A 25,343-nucleotide genomic window follows, 5' to 3' on the forward strand; every position below is an offset into this window, starting at 1 on the left:
TGGAAAGCTGCATGTATAAGAACCTTTCTCATGCACTGAGTCTGTTTCCTTCGTCATGAAGTCACTTCAATGGCTCTACATTATAGCATATATCATACTCATTCTAGCTTTCAAGCCATTGTCTGGATGTTAGCCTAGATCTTAAACTGGCCTCCCGTCTCTCTGAAGCCAAAATTTCACATATAATAGACTCTCAATATCTATGTTATTTTCCTCTCTGTACTGTCCTCCATATTAGCCCTATGCTTGCAATTCCCTCACTGAAATGTCTTTCAAGTCCTTCCTCTTTGTTTCTTTCAAATATTTAAAAGCTTGTTTTTGTTGTTTTTTTTCCCCTAAAGTCATCCCTTTTTAGTTGAAATGTTGAAAACTGCAATTTTTTTTTAAATAAATGTATTAAATTAGAACAAAGGGTAACAGCTTACATGTTATTAGAAACTTGCATTCTGTTGACATTCCAGTAGAGGCAAGTTTTTAATAACTAGGTGGGAGACTAGCATGGTGTAGATTAGTAATTTCATGGGAAATCCAGTGCGTGAAAGAGAAGCAGTCTTTGAGAGAGACCATCATACTCTTTTGTTCTGAGGTTTGGGAGTACCAGATATTCTAAAAATATTGTAGATAGAAAGAACAGAGTTTTTCCTCCTTATCTGATACTTGTCAGTGTTTTCTCCTTGAAAAATTGAAATATGAACCTATTGTGTTCTGTTGGTTATTAAAACCAGTAACAAAACAACATTGACCTTGATAAAAATGAAACACACACTGAGCAAATATTTTCATGTTGTCACTGTTTACTTGTCTACCTAAATTATTCTTAAACCTTTTAAGTCCTTGTCATCCGTTTTGAAATCACTTTGATCATTTACACAATTTTGACAAAAAAAAAATGTCACCTAGTGGACATTCCAGCCATCTACATGAGTTTATAAATGTATATGCCGGGTATAATTGTTATATTGGGACAATACACATTGGGAAATAGAAAAGAATAATAAGATCATGTTCACTTACCACACAATAAATTAGTGAATTTACCTTTTGTTGTGTTTTAGTTTCTGCTTGAATACTTTTTTTTCCTCGTTGCAATTTGAAGAAACAAAGTAGTCACTTCTTTGCTATTAAGAAGACAGTGACAGAAAGTTTTCATACAAGAAATAAGTAAATTAATGATAGGCAATGCATAATTACACCATGCACATACTTCTTTTTCATTTAATAGACAAGAATTAAATACCAGGCTTTATCGCTGAGTGGGCTTGTTGCTCTTCAGCCTGTTTTGCCTTTTATCATTTAATCATAGTTGAACAATCTCCTAACCTAATTGTGATGGGATAAAAATTCCACATTATTACAAATTAATTCTAACTATGTTAAAATATTTCTAGATGCAGCCTATTTCCTCAGTTGTATTTAGCTGTAATACTTAGCATTACTAAACATAACTTGCATGTAATGTCTTTCACCTTGTGCTGCAACAGTAACAAGGTTTTGCTTATTGTCTCTACTTTGCCAGTATGTTTATGCTGCTGAGAGGTCCAAAACATTAGGAGGGTTTCAAATGTAGTATTGGTGTTTGTATTCTGATGTTTATGCTATGCCAAGTTTCTTCATCACCAAGAAATTGCCCTGTGGGCATGCAAGGGTAGCCAGATCTTTTGCCTTAAAAATCACCTAATTGGACAAAACGTCCAGTTGATAATATTTGATGAAATGATTGTTGTCTGTTCCATATTAATAAATCCATAAACTTTTATTTTTTAGGGAGGATATGCATATATTGACCCTTGTGGGGGACAGGATTGTTCAGTTTGCCGGTGCTTTCCAGAAAAAGGATCAAGAGTAAGTGATGATTAGAACTAATGATAATTAGTGTTGTAAATACTGGTCATTTTGTGCACATTGCTGTTCTTTAAAATTAATATGCTTGACATAAATCAAGAAATCAATGTTCAATAAATCAATATTCAGACATAAACAATTCTTAATATAGCAAACTAGCATAATTCTCTCACTGGTATGAAGTACAGCCATCATTGAAGGAAGTTAAGAGTGTAAACAGGTTTGCTGGCAAATTAGGTTTGTAATAATCATGATGCCTTTTTTGTGTTAAGAATTCTTTGAGATCAGTCTAGTAGTTAGATAAAGGTCATTCTTAATATATATATATATATATGTATATTAAGTTTAGAAATCTATGCTCATATTCTTCTGGGTTGGTTAAAAGAGAATGTCTCTGCCATTTACCAGTTTTGTGAGATCTTAGGTGTTTCTTATTTGGCTTAGGTGATTCTGAAAAGCTTCCAGACTTTAATTTACTAGCTTAATGCACTAAGGAAAAAAAAATAAAGTCTGAATTGTCCCTGCCTTATACAAATAATTATAAAACATCGAATGAAGCAAAGGCATTTTCATATTATACACTAAAATTAATAACTGTGAGTGTTGCCATTTGTTAATTTAAATATAGTCCAGTGAGGGCTAGTTTATCTTGGCTGTTTTTTCTCAAAATACATCTCTATATAGTGATAGCAAACAATTTAAACGTTATATGAGGAAAGTACTTATTTAGCTACATGCTCAGATTAGTGTACAACTGAAAATTGTCAGTTAGTGATGGAAATGATTTTCTTTCAAAGTACTAATGTTAAAGTTTAGGGTTAGAAAGCTTGAACACGGTGGAGCAGTTTTTAGAAGAGCTGCATGCCTCATTTGTTTGTGTACAACCTGAGTCTCCACAAAAGCAAGATGCACCTTTTCCTTCCTGTGCTTCTGCAGTTAGCTGCATGCTTTGCTGTGTCATGATCACTGCCCTGGTGTCCTTGGATCCTATCCTAATCCTCCAGGATTATGTCTATACGAAAGTCCCCCATGCCATAGGATTTTCATAATAGAGGCCTAGGATGCGTCTATCTCTGTAACATTGTGTTAACAAAAGGGCATCCCAGGAAAAGTATTTTGACTAGCAGCATTGCAGCGTCTCTCTGAATAGACTGTTTTGGATACCAAAAACCTCATCTGAAGTGCCATTTAAAAACAACTGACTTTGAAACTGCAGGAAATTTCCCTGATTCTGGTTCTCTCTCAGTAGCTTGGAAGTTCTGAATTACATGCCCGTAATCAGTCAATAGTGAATACTCACTGCAGTTGTTATGGCTCTTTCCTAAGCTGTCCTCCCCACCACAGGTAAACTGAACTATGAACATTTGCAATTAGTTTTCTAAGTACTTCCAAGGATTTGGACCTAAGTGACAAATAAAAGTGTAATAAACATTTCAAAATAAATTTATTGTCATTATGCAAATGTAAGTCTGAGAATTGTACCGTTTTTTGAAACAGCTCTGAAATACATATGCACACAGATGGATAAAGTCTCTCCAATGTAATATGAATTTATATTGCAAGCAATCATTTTTATTAATCAATATGCAAGAAGTACTTTTCAGACCCTAAATGAAATATGGCTTAACTAAACACCACTTCAGATAGATTGTTGCAAATGTTTTCTATACTAATGTATGGTGCTGAATTATTTTCTATAGGATTACTTTTTTTTTTCATCCTACAATCCTGTTGATTTCTAAACTTCGCTGTGTTCACCTTTACACTCTAACACACTAACATTGCTTTCCTAGCTTTTGTGGAGACTACCCATTACAAAATAAAAGATTTGTTTATCTTATTGTTAGCTTCCTAGAATGCAAAACATCTGCTTTATCTACTTTTCTGTCTGAATCCTGCTCCCAGGCTGGCTCCTCAAATTTTTGTGTTTTCCTTAATCCTGTCTTTAAAGTGCAAGAAATAATAATTGAAAGCCTCTGGCATTGTACAGTACGCAAGCCTAAAATTTCAGAACTGTACAGTTTATTAAATAGTCCTTCTCTGTAAAGAAGCTGATATAAGGGCAACAATATGAATTTGGTTGCCTTGCACCATATTTTTTCCCTTTTCACTACTTTGCATAGCCTAGCTGTCAAAATTAAGGGTGACCTGGCCCCCTCAGCAAACATTTGCTGAAAGTGATTCTAGAAAATTCATGTACGTGCTGGCAAAAGGCAATAGAACAATAATCTCATCCAGACCAGCTGGAAAGCCAACCTTATAGCAGCCCTCAAAGTTAACAAGTCTTTATTCAGCTCTGTTAAACCAACTGCAGTATCAGGGGCTTTTGCATAGGCTGAATGAGAAAGACAGTGTCTGGCCGAGCTAAATCAGTATATGTATTGAGTTACATTGATATATGTAGGCCAGTCCACCTATTTTTTATTTTTACTTTTTATTTTTTAATCTTTTTTACCACAGACAGGGAGTCAGATGTAGGGGATTCCCTTCATGATCTTTCATTGAACATGGTAATCTAAGATTTACAGGGGAGCAAGGGCAGATTGTCTCATTATTGTACTACAAAGGTATCATCTATGTTAGAAACACACAAGGTCAGAACTATTATGAATTGATTAAACATGTTATTCAAACTCTTCCAAGAACTGCAACCAAATCCTTCATTAGACTAGCTGGAACATGACCATTCACATGTTATTCTGAATCTTTGTTGTTGGCTGAACACTCCCAAATAGAGTTACAATTTCAATGGAAAGTTGCTGTTAACTTTTATCTCCCCTAAAAAGTGCACTGCGGGAGAAGCTATTTAGCAAAATACATTCTTTGTAATACACCTGGTGGAATGCATAGGAATTATTATCCATAGGAATAACACTCGTATCATAATGTAGACTTTGTGCTAGATAGATGTCATATGTCCCACTTAAAAGTGATGATTTAACATCTGGATACGAACCTAAGCAGTTTGTTTTGCACATTGCTAATGGTCACTTCCCTACATCCTTCTCCACATACTAATGAAAAGCAGATTTTTAGAGAAGTCAGAATATCTATCTGCTGATAAAATAGCAGTTGTATAGTTTCAAATTTAAGGTGTGCCCATCTAATAAGGGTTTCACTTTGTTATCAGACAGATTTTTGTCGACATATAAAACACTTTGGTGGGTATTTGATGACATGCCATTTTACAGATTTTGGAATGTTACTTTCCTTTTTAGACTTTCAATGGAAGCATTGCCCACTGGAAATTTAGCTAGTAAAGTGAACAAACAAGTTATTTCTATGTTTGGAGATGACCTATAGTCAATCCATGAGACAGATTTCTACTAAAATTAAGGTAGAACAAAAGTTTTAGAGCTGATATGAATCAGCTTTGTTTATTTGTAATTACCAGTGACAAGTAAATCGTGTTCACATTTTATAAAACTAAAAACATTATAAGCTGCGTATGACATAACTGCAGCCCTTACCCTTAACATCTCTCCACTAAAATAGTAAAAAACCCAGGATAATAAGAGAATAGACACCTAAAATTAAACTCCTAAATATGTTTAGGTTTATGAGTTAAGTAGAATGGCGATCAGGAGTGTGGTATACTCTGAAGTTTTCATAGGAAAGTAGGACCTCAAATCTTGCCCTACTGTTTTTGGCATAATGACCTTTCTTTCTACACATTTTTTTAATACGGTTTAAATATGATTAATTAAAGCTGTGGTTACCAGGACAGCGTAAGAAAACTGTGCAGCTGACTGTGAATGCAATGGGAATTAAGACTTTGCCCTCTAGTTGCCCATTTGAAAATCTTTTAGATGTCAACGTAGAAAGCCGCCATTGTAAATGAACAAGATAATCGAGGTTTTAGCTAGAGAAAAGATGACCATGGGAGTAAGAAAAGGAAACTGCCATGGCCATACCTGAATGCATTGAAATTGGGCAAGTTGGGAGAAAAGTGGAAGCAAATATCTGAACTTTTGTTTAATATTAATATAAACCCACTATACTTATGCACTCGTTGCTATATTGGGTTTTAGAAGAGCTTGTGTACCTGTTTTTGTTACCTTAGATAACTTTATGCTATAAACAGTTTTGCACTACTATTCATTAGCAAGAAATCACTGTCTGAAAAACATTCTGGTCACTATTGCTAGTAGTATATCCCATTCTGATATCATTACAGTTGTCCACATCGCAATGAAAGTTCTACTTCTGTTTAATTGTCATTACAGCCTTGTTGGAATTAATTTTACATTATACTATTTATCTCTTGATCTCATGTCACAACTCAAAAGGACTCTTTCTTCCATAGGACACCATTAAACTGTGCTATTAAATCTCTGCGCATACTGCATGCTACTATACATATTCATGTAAGAACTGTAGAACAGATAAATAAGAGGAGAAAGCCAATAGTTAAACTATATAGGCCAGTAAGTGGTTCTGCATGATCCTTGGTGCCAGCCCAGAACAGCTGAGACTTTCTCCTTTTATTCTTTCCCAGTCAAGATGTATGGTCTTCCAGGGGGCAGTAGCATTCAATGTTTTTAATTAGAGGCAAACAGCAACCTCATTGTTTTAGATTTTTTTTTTCCACCTCCTGCTTCCTCTTTGGTCCCCCGATGAAGTTTGTGATTTTAATTTTCTCCTGATATGTCAAACCAACAGTGAAACCTTTCCTCCATTTCCCCCTCTTTCTCTAACTTGGAAGGTACTTTCCTTGATAACTCTTGCAGTATTGTATCAGAGGCCTCCAAAAATGCTGGCTGCTCTAACTGAATTTAGATTAAAAAAATGTTTGCAGTTAGCACTGACTGATTGTAAACCTGTCCTGTGCCGACCCCAGGGTTTGATCCCATTCAATTCCTTTGGCTTTGTTTATAGAATTAAGTGGATTTAGAAAGCAAGCGTCTATTCATGACCCAACCTGATCTAGCTTCTATGAGATCATGTGAAATGCCTGGAGCAAAGTAATAAATATAACTCAGCAAGACCAATGTTCGTTCTTTTGCAGATTGAAGTGGCCTATTTTCATACTAGTGTAGGAGAAAACCTAGCAAACAGAAATTTTAGAGGGAGGTCTCACATTTTCTGGCATATGAGGCGTAAGGAGTAAGCGTTCACAAGAGATACTAAGTCAGTTGGTTGTCACAGGTAAGTTAGAAAGTCAACTGATATATACTTCAGGCCAGTGGGGTAAGAATGGTGAAATTTAACTCAACAGTAAGTCTGTCTCCTGGCATCACTTCTCTTGTAACAGATCTCCCTAAGAGATGTTGTGGGTTGTCACATCTCCCTAGTAGATTCTGTGGGTTAACTGAGTCCCATTTACAGCACAATGTAAACATATTTAAGATTCACTAACTGGGAAACTGCAAATTCTGTCTGGTTTGGGGAGTAAAAGACATTTATTAAATCACATTTTTTCACGTGCCAGTATGCAATGGTAGTCTGTCATTCACATGGAATATCCAGCACTTGTATTTGAATTTTCAAGCTGCACACTTGGGAAATGAATATGTAAAATCCATCTACTTGATCTCAAATACATGTGCTTAGTTGAATCCACCATCAGAGATGTACACACACTAGCATCTGCGGGAACCCAGATCTCTCCCACTATTTGCCTCATATGTGTTGATCATTTTTCCCAGTATGTTAGCTATGATACAGTTTTAAAATAGAAGATTCCCGAGACCAGTTATACATTTCTGTAATATTTCTGTTGCATTTCACTTACAGTCACTGAGAACCATGGAAAAACAGACCTAAAGAAATGAGACCCCTAAATCCACATCTGAAACAGACCACACATTTTTTTATAACTGGGCAGAGCAGTAGACAGTCCTCTGTCTCCAAAAGTTAGGATTTTAAATGGTAGGGAGCCTGCTTACCAGAATGTGGACTAGGAACATTCTCCATCCATTCTCCTCACTGTAAGGTCTCTTCGAGGCTGTTCATATACAATGTCCAGCTACAGCATCTGTAAATAAGCATTTTTCATATTAGACGTGTTTCCAAATTTTTTGAAAGTTTTGATCTTGTTAAATTATCCCTCCTTTTGTTCTCAAGCATCTTTCTTTCCTTAATACTTTTGGTTCCCCTGTCCCACCATACTAAAAAGAAGTTTTTGTCAGTTGCTGCAGGTTAGCAAGCTTTTCCACATCAGGCAAGGCAAAACTCTACAAAATCATTCTTTTTCATAGATTTGAATCAAGCAAAAATTGCCAATCAGTGACTTTTTCAATAAAATGAATCAAAGCAAAAGTTAATTTTATTTCATTAGCTAATCTGATGTTAATTATTTGTGGTCTAAAATGCTCAATTTTCATTTCTCTGCTTTGAACTATTAACAGTGTTTCTTCGAGTTTCAGTGCCAAATTCTCTCTTGTTCAGTGTTTGTTTAACACAGTAGTGACACCCACTGGCTTATTGGATACTTTCTCTTTTCATGGTTGCACAGGGTTAAAACACAAAACAAACTACAGTGTGAAAAATGTTTTCAGCACTTCACTGTGATTTGTTGTGCTTCAGTGAAGTATCACTGTGAATACTAAGCTGCATTATCAGGTCCTATGTTCCTCTAGCATATTGGATCATTGAAAAATATGTTAAAAGAGCACAGAATTTTCCAATAGCTTGCAGCAATATCCACATACTAAGAAAAGTCAAACACTAAACGTTACTATTGAATGTAATTGGCTCAAAACCTGACTGCAAAAAAAAGCTCTCTAATACTGGAAAGTCATTATGCGATCTGCTATTTCTGAACAAACTGAGAATAAAGTACATGCCATATGCTAGTCTGACTCACTGTTTAACCCACAGTCACAGAAAAAAAATTGCTCTATTAAGGACAAGAGAGTGGATTTAATGCCAAGTTGTGTGCTTTCTCAGATTTATCTCATCTTGATATAGTTAATATTTAGGTTTATTTTGGAGCTTTGACTTACAGTGAAAATGGTTTTGGTCCCAATCCTACACAGTTACAGTGAAGGAGTGGAAACTTCCCAGAATGGACACCCCTACAAGCCCTGGAAGTTGTGGCTTTGCTGTGTAATGGACCTGCTCTTTCAAAAGGGGAGAGGACATGGGTGGAGCTTAGAGTAGGGGCAGATGCTCCCACCTCACTAAGAAAATTACAAAAGAAAACAAATGCCTTCATGTGCACTCCTCTGTTACCCCCCCAAACTGCTCTACTTTCCTCCCTTTCTCTGTCCTGCTGCTGATAAAATGAGGAAGACTGGTTACAACCCAGAGTCTAGTGCAGAATGAAAAAGGGCACAATATTTTTTGCCTCCAGTCTGATTCTGTGGAGTTGCTGGGCATTTTCATTTTTGTTCATGTGAACAGAAGGTAGATGCATTTCACATATCACTGGTACATCCACATAGCCTGTCACATGGGGTACTGTCCTAATTGAAGGCAATAATTGGACTTCTTTTGACTTTATTGATAAGGAGAAGCAGGACGCAATTCACTCTTAATAGCATGAACCAGTTTTTTGATTCCCAATTAAGACTCCTTTAAAACATTGTGCTTTCAGACAATTAGGTGCTCAGGGCACTAAAAATCAGGTGCTCTTCAGTGTATCAGGCAACCAAAAAGAGTAATTCCGAATAACCTTGGCCATTGCCTTTTCCAAACAGTATTAAATGCTTTGCTGCATGATTCTGAAGTATTTGCAGTCTGAGTCTTAAGGAAGCATACTTAATTAAAAATAATATAGTCTTGTTTTGTCAAAAGTCAGTTTCTTACTGCAGGTCAAGCCCAGGATATGCTAAAATAACAGACCATAGTCTTGGCATGGGTAGTTCCTGACCTAGACAATTAACAAGGCATTGAAATCCTAAAGGAATTTATTGGCATCAGATGGCAGAGCAGGCATAATATTCTGTTCGTTTTAACTGAGTTAATTTGTCATTTCCACATGAGCATGACTACCTTCATCCTCTTTATTTGTACAGCTGTCCTGAGACTGTAATGCTGTGGTAGTCACATTGGATGGGCACAAATAATAGATGTGATAATAGATGTTATGACATGGTATCAGTTTTGTCTTAACAAAGCGCCCAGTCATTATCAGTCTTTGAGCTGAAAGAAAGAGAGACAATCCACCAGCTTCACATGGCATGCTAAAGTTGTATCAGCTGTCAAACCTATTGTGAATTCTGGATTCAGTGACTCCGATTTATGACATCACTACCTCCTACTGAAGACATAAACCGTGGAGTCAATTAAATTCACAGTGTAGCAACTAAGGAAGACATTTTATGAGCCTAAAGGACTACATGTCCTGGAAGTGTTTATTGGTTAATTATGATAGATAATTACCACAGAATTAACACAGTGTCTCAGCTTTTTTCTGAGTACTATCAAAATCATGTTTCTTCAGCTGTCCAAAGGATATAACATGATTTGAAAATTTTCTCTTTCAACTCTTGAATGCAGAGCATATACACTATGAATTAAAAATATTTGAATTGCTGCAGAAACTTGTCAACAAAATGCATTGTTGAGACAAAGGCATTAGAGCAGTGGTGAGAAAAATCTTGTGCCTTTTTTTTTCTTGCTGATGAATGTTGCATTTTGCATGGTAACAGCTAGTTCAGTGTACTAAAGAAACCGTACCGCTTCCAGTAGAGTGAATGGTTCAAACGGTTACTATAGTATTAGTCTCATTCATTTCACTTTCCTTATACTCAAAATTATGCTTTAATTAAACTGGTTGTCCAGTCTTTTTTGTCAAGTATTTAAAGGATGTAATAGCTGCTTTAGGAGTACTTCAATGAATAAATTCAGTTTTACAACAGTGGATGTGCAATGCACTGCCAATAGACAGGCTGCGATTGTTCATGCAAGCAAATACTCAAATTAAACACCCAGAATCCTGACTGTCCATTCATTGTTAACAAGGATGCAAACTCAGCAGATTTTAATACTAGTAGACCTTAATTTGCATAATATTTTACACAGCTCAAATTATGGTATCAAGAAAATTGTAACTGTTGCTGAAGACATGCTGATTCTGCCCTGGTATTTTTACCAGTGACTTCACTGGAAGCAGGATCAAGGTTTAAGTGAGAGGATCCAGTAATGGCAAACAGAACATGAGTTATAGGAGGATACTTTTTCACATAGTCCTTATTTGCAAGTGTAGGACTTCTTTTCGTAGCCTCTGGACTAAATTCCTGTTCATAGCTTCAGGGCCAGTGGTGATCCAGTCCTGCTTCCAGTAAAGCATAAGCCTATAGTATATTTCTGTTCCAAGCATGTAGTGAGTTACCTTCTCATTATTCTGTTTCTTGGCTAATTTGATTGGATGATGAACACCATACATTCCTTCCCTTCATGTCCAACTGTTAAATCACACTGATTATATTGACATATTTTAAGAGATAAATAGAGAATAAATAAAAAGAAAGAGAGTTTTAGGTCCCTGCTTGCAATTCACAAGGTAAGATTTTGTTCAGATTCACTCTGGTGAAATGTTTACACTGAGAAGCAAGGAATTTAGTTCTGTTGCTTCAACATTATTTGAGTCATGAAGCTAACATATCTGCTTACAATCACCTTTGATTTCTGTCATTTTGTTTTCCTTCAGTCCATTCATAGGAATAAACGTATGGTCTGTCATTTCTGTGAATGGAGGTTGCACTGAAATATCCTTTACTGCCCTCAAGTGGTCTAAGAGCCATATGCTTTTCTTGGGGCTGCATGGGGCTCCATTTTGCTCTCTTTTTTAATAATGTGGTATAATTGATTGATGAATTCTGAAAAGAAAGCAAAACATTCTTCAGCTGGGAAACAAAACAAGTTATAGCTAAACAAAGATAACAATACAGAATAAAAAAGATGAGTAAGAGAAATAAAGACCTGTAAATATGCAGATTTTGTAGGGTGAAAGTGTAGACAGCTCACAAGTCAAGTCTGAAAAACATATGGTGCTCAGTGGAATCTCATGCTTGCAGAAGGTGATACTTACATTAGTAGAGCCAGGAAGACTTGCAATTTATCCCAGGCATCTCAGAGAGGTGATGCTGGAGGCCTGATGAAGGTGAAAAGAAATTATCACATTGAGCAAGTTGTTAAATGTAAAGGTCATGTTCCTATAGCATCTAATGCATGGAACAGATCTGCAGGCTGTACAGCAAACTGTTTAGAATCGTAAGTATGTATACATTGTAAGCCTTGTTTTATCTATACAGTCATCTCCAAAATGCTGCCTGCTGTGAGGTTTACAGCAGTAGTCATTAACTTCTTTGGACTCTTTTCAGGGTCGGCCTGGTGAGCTGGGAGCTCAGGGTCCGATTGGGTCCTTGGGATCTACAGGACCAGCTGGTCTGCCAGGGGAAAAAGGACGGAGAGGTGAGAATGGGCAGCCTGGGCCAGCTGGAGAAAAAGGTGATAAGGTAGGAAACACCACAGGCAGCTCTTCTAGGTGCATACAGTATGTGATGTTAAATATTGGCAAGTGAAACAGAACCTGAATGATCAAAAAGCATTTGCCGAACTATACTCTTGCTCACACAGAATTCTCACTGAAATTAATTACAGCTTCCTTTGAAAAAAATGTTTCAGGGGATTTTTGCTGTGGATTGCAAAATTAGAACTGTCAGAAGACATAAAATAAAATGAAACAGACCCAGTCTCCAATTGTTACATAGCATGGCATTCTCCTTAACCTCAGAGGGCTGTGGGAGGAATGTGGAGCTGGAAGGAGGAGTATAGTGCTTTTAAAAGTGCTGCACGCTAAACAGAATTTTATTAACAGTAATTAATTAATGGATTAATATTAATTAAATAATCCATAATTAATTTATGGATTATAAATTGCTGTTCAAGTCCATATCTTTCATAGCTGTACAATCCCGTGCTTGGCTCTTGGTACTTTATATTAGTTTTAATGGTCTGATTCCACTGATCTCAGTGGATGACTGAAATCACTAATGTCAGTGTCTAACACACCTGAAATGTAAGGCCCATAAATAGAACTTGTGCTGCTGGTATTATCAAAACAGGAGCAGGGTTGTGAAATTACATACAGAATTATTTTATAAGTTATAGGCAACTCCCCCTTCTCTGTCATTTTATAATCTTTGGAGAATGAATGAGTATTAGACATTTGTCCTGTACTGTACTGTCTGCTACATGGGTAGCTGTTGGCACTAGTCTCCTGCTAAGCACATAATTTCTGACAATTATGGTTTTTTATTCATATTTCAAACAAGACTGATACTTTTTTCTCGCTATATAGCATCACATATTCTTGTTTTTCATTCTTTTTAAGAGTTAATGATCTCTGCAACTTTGTTTTTTCATGTCAACTGTTTTTAGGGCCCAACTGGAGTCCCGGGATTTCCTGGTTTAGACGGTGTTCCTGTATGTATTGAATAAATATTACTTCATAAAAATTACAGTTTCTATACAGTCGTAGCAACTCCTCTAATAAAATAATACACTTAATAAATTGTTTGGCTTTATACCTATTGATATCCTGTCACCTATAGAATTACATGTTTTGCAAAAATGTAAAATAGCCAGGTTAACTTCAACTGTGTTTACTATTGATAACAAACTCCAAAAAAACCCAGTGAGGTAAGTACATAATTTTTATGCAGGAGTAGGGTGGTGAAGGTAGAGACTAACCCATGTCCATGCAGCATGTGTCAGTGCTAGGATTAAAAACAATGAGTTTGTTTTCCTCAGGCTGTATAGAAGGTGTAGTCAGATTGCAGCATTCTTAACATCTCTGAAAGTATCTCAAATGATGTATGTTTTCTGATCAAACATTCTGATTTTTGCTTGTAGTCCTTTTGCAGAAAAAAAAGAGCAACTGAGTCCCATAATTTTAACCTGAATAGGGACTGAAGAAGGAAAGTGGGTCCTAAATATATCTTTAATAAGCATGTGATTTTATAGTTTTCTGAATGTCTTCTTCAGTATGGAAATGGATGTGGTAAAAGAAAGATAGTATCTCTTAGATACAGTATTTGAAAAATGCTGTTTAGTAGAACTGAATTCCTATGCTGTTATTTGTTTCATATGGATCAAAGTTAAAATGTTGAATTTTGAATGTGAAAACAGAACCAGAAACTGAGTGGGTGTCTTAGCATCTGCTTGTCAGCTGTCCACACTTGACAATGGCACTGTTGCCAGAATGTCTGATTAATGTAGAGATCACAAGTGCCACAAGGCACAAAAAAGAAGCGCTCCTAAGAAATGTATATTCTTTTTATGAAAAAAGTGTCCACAAATTGGGATGAAGAACCTTAAAGATAAGAAGAAGGTAAAATTGACAAAAAATATTTTAGACAAACAGCCAGGATGCTTTCCTGATGATTTTTCGGAACTCCACCTTCCCCCCCCCCCCCAAAAAAAAAAAATTAGGTCAAAATTACCATTTATTATTTATAAAAATGTTTAATTCTGTCAAAATTATTTTTCCTCCAAAGGAAAGATTATTCCAAGGAAAATCTCAGTGTTTGTATTGCCTAGTCTCTAATTTGGAGTAGAACTAACCCCTGTCTGGACATTGGTTAGTCCTTGCTACGTTAGAAAATCGCTTCCTCAATTCTTGAACATAGAGGCATAATCTCTGTAATTACTGTATTTACTGTAATAATTAAATAATTAAATACTGTAATTAATTAAATAATTAATTTTAAAGTAATTAATAAAATTAAATAATTAAATACTGTAATAATTTGAGTCAAGCCGTGTCCTGTTTTTCTTTGTTTTATCCTATGAATTAAAAAATATGAGGTGGCTTGAGATGTCTTTAATGTGTTTCTTCAGCTTTTCTTTACAGCCACAGAAAGATTATAGTTAGAGGGCTAGAGCTTTCTCTGAGAAGATAGCACGTTACTTTTTGACTCAAGTGAGAGCTCAGTCTAGCCCTGTTAACAAGTGCTGTCCTGTAATATCTGCTATGCATCAAAGAACAAGATATAAAATACTTACATCATTTGTTACACATGAAAAAAATTCTGTTGATCACAATAGAAAACATTTCTAATGCAAAATGAAACAGACCACTATGAGATGTCCTCTGTTTCAGATTTGAGATACTTGTTTCTGAACTGTTCTGTTAATTTAAAAAGTAATTCCCTATTTATCATGGTGTATCTCTAATAAATATTAAACTGTCTTTCAGGGATTACCAGGAAGTGAAGGACCCAGGGGCAAGCGTGGTTTTGATGGCTACAATGGCTCAAGAGGAGATCCAGGACTTCCAGGAGAAAATGGCTATAGTGGACCAAGAGGTCCTTATGTACGTGAAAGGCATTCCTACTGTCTGTGAACACTATACATGTACATTCCCCCTCCAAGCTAACAGCTCTTAAAATGAAAGGAGTTTTAGACTATGCCAGTAGTTTTACACTGCACAATGAATTTCCAGGTATTCTTACTAAGGTTAATGGGAGTGATGGACACTTGGTGACTTAACAGGTTCAGTTTAAGCTTGAATGTGAAATAAGTTTCTTTATCCTTAAAGTATATATATCTACCGTGTGAGTTAAATTCTACTTTGTTTCCCCAGTATGTAACCGCACCAAAGCTAATACCATTTCGTGGAAGTACAACTGAGGAGTAGCTTGAAACCATCATACCATTTATCAATACTTGAACTTTCTTAAAAGCCTTTATTGTAGGAAAATACCCGAGATGAATTAGCAGTAAGTGGAAGCTTCAACAAATCTAAGTCCTGTAACACTTGAAGATTTTAGTGGTTGATCACACAAATATTAGTAGATCTCTTCCAAAATCATGGTCTTACAGTTCCATGTGCCACTTTTTACACATACCTATTCATGACTGCTCTGTGCACATCTAATCTTGCCTGGTCGTTTATCTGTATACACAGAGATCATTTCAGTTAAAATGTTTCAAATTAGCACTTCAATATTGTTTACTTTTGCTGTTAAAATGGAAAGCATTTTAAAGTTGTTTAAATAGTTGTGTTAGCAATGAAAATAAAACACAGATTCATGTCAGTAGGGGTTATAAATTACTGTAGCTCCAGCGAAATTTTGCTGAACACATCTAGTACCCAGTCTTTGACTTTTCATGGAAACAAGTTTTAGTTCTGAATGATTAATAGCTGCTTAGTTGTTCTAAGAGCTTCCCTGAAATTTTATAAATAAAACAATAAAAACAACTGCAATTTACATGAAAAGTCAAATGTGTTTAGTAGGAGCTAAATAAGATGCTGGTTCAGCCATAGGGCATCAAAAACTGTGCGGTGAATGCCAGAGTGAAAAGATGTTATCAAAAACGTAGAAATTAGAAAAAACATATAATTTCAGCCTTGGACCTGTAATAAATGCTATGAAATACATAGCCTGATAAAAAACTTGATAATAACCTCATTTGTTATACCTCTCAAAGTAACCTATTAACCCTCCAAATGGTAAAATGGCTTCTGCTCAAACACTAATTTTACGTGTATTTTCTTACTTATTATTGCTTTCAAAATAGTTTTGCCTTTTATAATTAGCCAAATGACATAAAGGAAAAATGAGTCATGGGACAAATTACAGCATAAATCCTCCCAATTCCAGGAGCGTGCTCTTTGACAGGCCTAGGGAAGTATTTGCAACCTACAAAGAATGGGAGACATGATAAGCATGTAGCCTTGGATACACACACTAAAATTCCAGTGCAAATTAATTTAGCTACCCAGAAAAACAAGACATCCTAACCATATTCGCTTGTGTACAAGAATGCTATTCCAATCTCTCTATACATATTGCCTATTTTTAAATCAATCTGTTGCACCAAGTACAAGCTTGACTATATATTACAGCTACCACTATTATGTTATTCTTATTTATAACGTTGTCCCATATAATTTTATTTAACACTATGAACACTTTCATCAGCTTTACTTCTTTTACCTCACCAATAAATTGGAGAAGAAAGTAGGTTCCATTTGTAAGCCCTTACCTAAGTCATGGCAACGGTAACACAAACTGAATCTAATAAAGATGTTTTATTACACAAAAGATCACATGTAAAATAACCAAAGACAAGTATAACTTTTGATGTGTTTAATGTGTTCCCTAGTAGCTGTCGTTTGACCTGTAATCTGCGTCCAGTCTACTGTAGCTATATCCAGCTGCAGACAGCTGTAACTCTTTTTATGGTACCATTCCAGGGCTAAGTACTTTCCCTGTTTCATTCTGACTTCAGGATTTGAGCAGTGTATAATATCGTGAAACCAGTACAGTTTTAAAGTGTTTAAATTCTATGAAAAACAGTATCTCATTTTATTGAAATCAATAGTTAAGTGTTATGTTTGGATTTCAAATGAGAAAACTTCAGAAATAATGTCTTATATATCTGTTCTTCAGATATGTACATATCATGCTCTTAACAGTCAATTGAGCATTACAATTAAATTTTGCAAAAGCAATCTTCTGTTCCTGCTAAGTTAGATTGAGGTTTTGAGGGTGTTTGTTAAGACTGGAAAAGTTTTATAAAGGACTCCCCAGCAAGTACCATGGAAACTTAGTTTTTAAAAAAACAGGGCCTTTAGGCTTCAGATATTTTTTTAATAGACTGTGAAACATATTTCCTAATAGATGGAAATGTTGAAGATTATACATGTAACACAGTCCATACTTTCAGGTTTTTAACTGTATGCAGAATCACAGTAGATTCTCCTAAATCACAGCATGAACTTTTGGAGAAGGCAGAGTGCTAATACTTAAAGCCACTGACTCACTGAAAGAAAAGGTAGGCATATTGATATACTTGACTCTAAGGGCAAGATTTGTGAAGATTGTAGATACTGAAGTACCCAAAGAGCTAAGGAGCATCTAACGGAGCAGGAGTCAAGCTGTGAGGAGCTGCTTTGCTCAACTTTACAGAAGGCAATTTTACTTTTAAGGGTCTCGTTAGATAAAAGAACTGCAAAATGCTCATGCGGTGATGGTGGTTCTAGTGGATTACCTAGTAATGTATGGGCACCAGAAAAGCACAGTCTGAGAAATTGTTAGTCAATCTCCATAGAAGTGTAGGATATCAGTAGGTGGATCATGTTTTAAAAGACTTTTTTCTTTAAAGGGAAATCCAGGGCAAAAAGGAGAAAAAGGAAATTCCGTGTATGTTTCATATTTTGGAAAAGGACCTCCGGTAAGTATCTGATTGTGAAAAAAATCCTATCTTATAGGAAAACATGTATGGCAAATATAGTTGTTCTTGTAACTCCTCACTGTTTAATAAAGCTTGATGCAAAAAAAGATTAAAAGCATATATACAACTGGAACAGATAGCTTGTAATCTTAATAGTTATAAAGTTAGAAAATACCCACAACAAAGCTTATAATGATTCATTTGTTAAATGGTTGTCATTACAGGGAGACAGAGGTGATCCTGGACACCCTGGCATTCCTGTAAGTAGCCAGTGGTTCTACATACGCTTTTGGTCATGAAGATCTTTCAACTTTTTCTTCTTAGTACAGTAGAGAAATATTGGGGTTTCTCCCTTCCTGCCTTAAATAGCAAAATTCCAGAACACAGTCTAACAAACTTTGAGTCCCTATAGTCTGTGCCCATGACTAATATGTGCTGGCTGAAAAGGAGCAGAAACAGACCATACCCAGCTGTATTATCTGTGCATTGAGCAGTTGTTGCCCTGATACTCACAGTTTGCAGAGCATTTTGCCCATGAAATTCAAGATGCATAGAGATGGAACAACTACTTCAATAGTATCTGGTGGATCTCCCAAAAGCATGTAGCACACTGCCATATTTTGGCCATAAAACCATGTGAGAAGAAAAGAGAGATTAATTTTATGCTGGTTTACACTCTTAATGGCTTTGGGTTCCTCTTCTTATGCTCTTCAAAAAAGTATTCACTGATGAACTGTATCAAGTCCCCATATGGTAGCACAATTACTGGCAAAGTATTCTTTCAATCCATTAATAACATATAACTGTGCATTGTCCAGTATCTGCACACTATTATCTAGAAACTGGTGCTGAGTTACTCTAGTGACAGTGGCGTGGTACAAGCTTCAGGCAACGGGGGAATGCAGTGGCCATGCAGAGACTGAGTCCAAGTGATGCAAGCATTTTGGAGGGACTAGTTTTGTGGAGAAAAGGGTATGCTCTTGGTATTTTCACAGACAGTCCTTTTGCCATCTTTTCCAGGGACCTAGAGGGTCGAGAGGTACAACGGGCCCATCTGGATACCCAGGCCAACCAGGCTTGCCTGTAAGATCACCGCAGTGACACAGCCTCGCATTTTCAGGATATGTATAAATTCTGGCCTACTAGTTTTAGAACTTGCCTTAATATGAATCAAAGCCTAGAAATAATTTTTGAAGCAGATGGTAAAAAAGAGAGATTTTTTACCTTACCTTATAAGTTTGGAAGTTGAGGAATTGGAGCATACGCTGTTCCTTCCCATGCCTGCTTGAATATGTTTCATCCTGGTAGACTGTGGTCATGCAGGAACGCTGCTAGTGCTCTCCCCTTTTCCCAAGGCCACCTTGTGGGAGATAGGGAAATGGGAAGCCAGAATTCAGCCCTCATGAAAGCAGTGACCAGGTGAAGTAAATTGCACATTGGGATAGCTACATCGCAAGAGGAAAGTCTGCCTCTAGGTACAACTGGCAAGAGGAGGTAATTTTGAAAGCAAAGCTGTCTCTAAATCCGACCTATTAACTTGTTTTCATTCTCTTTTAAAGGGTATTCCAGGTTACCCTGGTTTGCCAGGTGAACAGGTAGGCAATAACTTTTCCTGAAGTTGTTAGATTCTGATCCTGTTAGATCCTGAAATAATAGATTAATTTATATAAGTATTTGAAGCATCCCTTGTGGTTATTTCTTACCAAGTTTTTCAAAGAAATTACTTGATTAAATTCTAATGTCAGCATTTTCTGATTATCTTCAAACTGTGTACATCTTTTATCAATTAGGGAAATCCAGGTATTGGAGTGGATGGACAAAAGGGGGAGCCGGTAAGAAAACAAATATTATTAAAGAAATCAAATATTATTAAATATATTATTGCTGTAGAGTTAGAAGTATAATAAAGTCTTGTTGGGTTCCCTGTAACCCATTCATTTGCGGCTGTGTGCTCCCACTAATTATGTTACAATGGAAGAAGTAATAGAAGTTATTCAATCAGTTAATTCTGTGCGGAAGTGATTACTTCAGTGAGCTGCCTACAGGAATCGAGCGTATTCTGGAGGTTTTGAAAAGCAACAATCAATATGTTAGTTAGCATTTACATAGCAATTACCTTCTGTAGAGACGCTGCCTAAATAATCCCAAGAGTACCCTCCAGTAACAGTGGCTGTACCAGATCAGTCACTGAATCTCATCTCTTGCTATGTCCAGCAACAGATGCCAAGGAAAAAGTGTAAAAAAAGGACAAACATATAATAATAGTTCCTTTCCCAGTCTCCACCTGTTAGCGTACTCAGGACTTACAGAACCAACGTGGAGTATTTGATTTTCTTCTATGAGTATGTCCAGTCATTTCTTAGAATTCATGTAAGTTTCTAACATGCACAACTTTCCATAGCAAATCAATAATTTCATCTTTACATTCACAAAGCCTTGTGCTCAAAGGCTTTGGTCTGGAACACAAGAGGCTGTATATACACACAAGAGATTTGACAATCCTGTAACCATCTCCACAGCAGACTTGGAGCAGGAACCATAAGTACAGAGTTCACATTTATTTCCTTAGACATAACATTATTTTTAATGACTGAAGAGAATAGGAAGGGATTAAGATAGTCAGCCTCGCTCATCTCAGGAGACGGTAGGGAGACTAACAGATCTCAGTACCTTTATTTATCTATGGGTATTAGTACAAGTACACATTCAATGAGTACAGAAATATGTAGTGCTGTAGTACAACAGGAAAATATGCTGAGTCTCACTGAAACACTGCATGGAACATAATCTCTCTCTTCTGTTCCTTTGGCTTCCACAGGGTGACATCGGACTTCCTGGGCCACCTGGGTTACCACTGTTAGTTGGACCTCCTGGAGCTCAGCTGTTCAAAGGAGAAAAGGTGTTAATTTGTCTTCGTATTTCACTGTGCTCAACTTGGCAAGTACAATCCTCTGATGTAATTTTTGCAAGGATGGCATAGGAAAAATTTTTCTGTAATAAATCATCAGCTTCCGCAGAAATCCTGTTCAGCACCCTTCCTACAGGTTTTCAGGAGAGCAGACCCCATGTGTACTTTAGCTCATATCCTTGATAGAAGACTGTCTTGATGCATAAAGGAGATAGTGCCCTTGCTTTTGTTCTTTTCACTTTTTGTCATTAGCAAATCATATTTCAGGCATCCCAGGTTAAGTTGGTTCATTCAGTACTTTGGTATTGAATCTCTCTTGTGGCTCTTCACTAATGCTTTTATTTTTCAGATCTTTTGGCAATTATTCTCTTTGAGATTTTTCCAATGTAATGTTTTGAACTATCAACGCTAACCCTTCTAGGGTTCTCTTTTAATATGAAAATTAAGTGTGATTTTGTTGTCTATTTTTAATGCAAGTTCCTGTTATTTACTGTACTTCAATATCACAGCTACTGTAACTTCAGTTGTGTACCTTAAAAGATTAGAATGTTTGATTAAAAAGAACAGGAGTTACAAAAATTGCATTACAGAGCCCTATATTGGAGTTTCTGGGTCCTCAGGTCTGATTTACTCGAATACACAAATGAAAAAGTAAATTTGGCATTGCCAGCTCCTGCAACCTCAACTCAGGGAGCCAACAGATTTCACATATTGTATCTTAGGCTTTGATTATGCAAATGGTGTCTAAGTACAGGTGTTTGAGGAAGAGGGAAAGGACCAAAATAACTTATATAAACTCCCCGTGCTGCCGTGCAACACACGACGTGATCATGACCATGTAGCCAGCCAGGCATGCCGTTCAGATTGGGGCTATGCACAGAAGTGTAGATTTATGTGCGTGAATACTTGCATCAAACTAAATAGAGCAGCAAACAAAAACGAACTACTGCCATGCCTGTTTGCAGGAACAAAGCCCCAGTTAGCAGTTCCCTGCAAAGATACATCTGTCTCACTCCACAGTCATTATATGCTGGTTTGACAGTGTTAACAGAAATAAAAATCAGTACAGAATTGTTTTTCTTATTTTCTTCTCCCTGGTACACCTTGAGGAACAGGAAAAGTGCTTATGAAAATACTACTTAACAGTTGTAATTCAGAACAGGACTTAAAAGTTAAACAGCACATAGGCATGTCCTGCATATTAATATACACAACACCTTTCCTTGTATATGTAGGGCCAAAAAGGACTACCTGGAGTAACAGGATACAGAGGGCCACGTGGACCCAAAGTAAGTAATGCGATGATATTAATTTTTTTTTCATGCTGCTGGCAAAGTCTTTCTGTGGTTATTAGGTTAATCTTTTAAAGAACAAGGTGATTGAAGAAATAATAGCATTTGTGCTGTGAAATTTAATCACTACCCAAATCAGTGTGAAAGCAAAAATATTTCAAAACCCTTTGGAAAACCTTTCTGAGTTTGTTTTATACGTACCTATTGAATGTTGCCTGGTAGCAAAAGGTCAGCGTTGTTTCCAGTTTGGCTATTGACACATAAAAGACTGGGACTGTGAAGAAAATAGACGCACAGTTTAGTTTTTCTCAAGAGGAGAAATAGAGAAGATGTCTATGTGTTCTTAATGGGCCATGATGTATGTTTCCCTAAATATGTTAGGGAAAGACTTTAACTTCACATTACAGGTACCATAGAATCATAGAATGTGTTGGGTTGGAAGGGACCTTTAAAGGCCATCTAGTCCAACCCCCCTGCAGTAAGCGGGGACATCTTTAACTAGATCGGGTTGCTCAGAGCTTCATCAAGCCCGACCTTGAACGTCTCCAGGGATGGGGCCTCCACCACCTCTCTGGGCAACCCGTTCCAGTGTCTCACCACCCTCATTGTAAAGAACTTCTTCCTAATGTCTAATCTAAACCTACCCTGCTCTAGTTTAAAACCATTGCCCCTCGTCCTATTGCTACATGCCCTTGCAAACAGCCCCTCCCCAGCTTTCTTATAGGCCCCCTTCAGGTACTGGAAGGTATCCTCAAGAGTAGAGAAGTCAGAGCCATCTGTTTGGATAACGAATTGCTGTTTGCTATCTATTCTAGCTTTTCTTTTCTTTCTGTCAGTGTAATTAATTTAAACATTAGTGTGCCAGTAAGGAGTTCGTGGATGCTGAGCATAAGCAACCACAAAAAATATTCTGGAGTCTTTACTGATGATAGATTTGGAGAAGGAAAATCCACAGGCAGGAAACTACCAGATTTCAGAAAAACCAAAGATAATTAGCGACAAAAGAATGAGTCTAGTTTATGTTAAAAACTTATTTAGCTTGGCAGGCAGAAAAGAAGAAAAAAGAAGCCTGAACATCACATTCCTGAGTTCTAAGTCTTGCACTTTTTCACAGATTCGTTTTGTATCATAAAAGGATCACTGTTACTTAGCACTGGAAAAGGAGACAAAACTGATCTTTCTATATCAGATTTACCCTGAAAAAGATGGGCTTTATATGCTTGCTCCAGTACTAGCTGTCTATGTAGATAATAGTACACTTGTTAGTTATAAGTAGGAACTGAGAAATTGACTGATGCAGCCCAAAAGATGCCCAGAGCTTTAAAAAAAAAAAACCCAAAAATGTAACTGCTGAAAGCACATTAAGCTTGGAGAAGAAACCATAGCAAGTTCCTTGAATAACTGAAGCTACGTAGGCACTGATAGCAGTGCTGTATGAAGTAAGGCCCAGTGATTGAGCCTAGCAAGTGAAACAAGAACCGTTAAACTAATATACACATAACTTAATAAACATGCACAAACCCAAAAATTTATGGCAAACTTCACTGAGCATCTTGTTTAAACAATTATTTTGAATGTTCCAGGGTGTACTTGGGAGAGGAGAAAAGGGTGAAAAAGGCATTCCTGGATTCCCTGGATTGAGGGTAAGGAAATCGCAGAATAAATTATTTCACAAATTCACTATAATTAGGTTCATAATATATTTAGAAGTTTAAGTTTGCATTTCCAAGGAAGATTTTATGCATTTTTTTTAAACTGATCTATCATACTATCTGTGTAGAATACTTTGGAGTCCTTCCCTGGGACTCACCCTGTCTCAGACTTAAACATACGTTCATACAGACTTTCTGTCCTTGGAAAGAAGGTAAATCTGTAGAGTTACCCTCTAAATATTTAGGGCTGCACAAAGCTTCTCTGGAGTAGCACAGTACTAACAGTAAATTTAATGTATTCCATACCTGCCGATGGCAACTTTTTACAGCATCTTGTGCTTGATTTACATAACAGTGCTCACATGGAGCAACATGTCCACTACTGTACTTTGTGCAATATGATAAAAAAAATTAAGTGAAGACCTGTCTGGTTTACTTTGGGCTGTAGTTCAAATTCATGCGTTTCTCTCATATAAAGTATTTGCAAAAGCTTTGCAAAGTTTTTGGGAAACATACCAAGTAATAATTATCTAAGGAATATTAACTGCTTAGCAATTCTGAATAATAATATTACTGGGAAATATCCCAAGTAATAATTAGCTAAGGAGCATTAACTGCTCAGCAATTCTGAGTAAGTGTTACTTTGAATAAGCTTTTACAAACAGTAAAAGCTCACATTCTGCTTGCTTTTATCAGGGTGATCCTGGTTCTTATGGACCTGCAGGTTTTCCTGGAATGAAGGTAAGAAGATACAAAGTATAAACAGCTCCCTGAACAGCGGGATCAGTGAGATTTGGTTTTCTGTGGATTTGTGCAGATTTGGAGTTTCCGCATACTTGATAGCAGACATTGCATTCCTTCCTTTCTCTCCTGCTACCTGTTGCCACAGAGGATGTATGAACTCTTTGTCTTTGGTTTCTGCCACTGAAATTTGGCTGAAATTGGCTAATGGGATCTGAAGTTGCAAGCAGGAGGAAAAGCCAGTAGGACATGCATATAACATGATAGAAAAGTTACACAGCATGGTAACTTTGGTTGCCATGGTGACACTGTTCTTGTATTTTGTGTTATATGCATGTTTTGTTTCGATTTGTGGCTCAAGAAATTCCAGTTATGCTTTTAAGTCTGCTAAATGTTAGCTGTGAACTTATGACATCTTACTGGAGTAAACAACAGATAGAGGTATATAGATCTACATCTCATCCTTTTCTCTGTTTCCTCTCTCCATCTCATTTTCAAATCTAGTTCAGGTAATGATTGCGTTATTCATAAATAACATCAATGTACAATTATTTGCATCTAGAGTTGTGTTCCAGGTGATTGTTTTATCTGCAAAATTGCTTTTTACTCTATTTTTTACCACTGTCTACCTAAAGAGTTTGAATACTGGATGGATGAATATATTACTATATCATAAAAGGAGAGGAGGAGCTGATATGCAGCTGTCTGCCATGCAACAGTAGTTCAGCAGGCAGCAAACCAATTTCAGCTGTGTTAAGCAGACAGTCTATTAGA

At 36.6% G+C, this 25,343-nt stretch overlaps 1 protein-coding gene across 1 annotated transcript in view; it reads left to right on the forward strand.

The window, feature by feature from the left end:
• Nucleotides 1-25,343, forward strand: part of LOC134517476 (collagen alpha-4(IV) chain-like) — a 74,482-nt gene that overhangs the window by 8,190 nt on the left and 40,949 nt on the right. The window contains exons 4-16 of the mRNA XM_063339014.1: nucleotides 1,765-1,842; nucleotides 12,114-12,248; nucleotides 13,174-13,218; nucleotides 14,993-15,109; nucleotides 17,908-17,976; nucleotides 18,201-18,236; nucleotides 18,997-19,059; nucleotides 19,536-19,571; nucleotides 19,767-19,808; nucleotides 20,795-20,875; nucleotides 22,120-22,173; nucleotides 23,760-23,819; nucleotides 24,525-24,569. Of these exons, the coding sequence (XP_063195084.1) occupies nucleotides 1,765-1,842; nucleotides 12,114-12,248; nucleotides 13,174-13,218; nucleotides 14,993-15,109; nucleotides 17,908-17,976; nucleotides 18,201-18,236; nucleotides 18,997-19,059; nucleotides 19,536-19,571; nucleotides 19,767-19,808; nucleotides 20,795-20,875; nucleotides 22,120-22,173; nucleotides 23,760-23,819; nucleotides 24,525-24,569 (861 nt within the window). The remainder of the gene's footprint in view (nucleotides 1-1,764; nucleotides 1,843-12,113; nucleotides 12,249-13,173; nucleotides 13,219-14,992; nucleotides 15,110-17,907; nucleotides 17,977-18,200; nucleotides 18,237-18,996; nucleotides 19,060-19,535; nucleotides 19,572-19,766; nucleotides 19,809-20,794; nucleotides 20,876-22,119; nucleotides 22,174-23,759; nucleotides 23,820-24,524; nucleotides 24,570-25,343) is intronic.

This window comes from Chroicocephalus ridibundus, chromosome 6 (genome assembly GCF_963924245.1).
Source record: "Chroicocephalus ridibundus chromosome 6, bChrRid1.1, whole genome shotgun sequence".
NCBI lineage: Eukaryota > Metazoa > Chordata > Aves > Charadriiformes > Laridae > Chroicocephalus > Chroicocephalus ridibundus.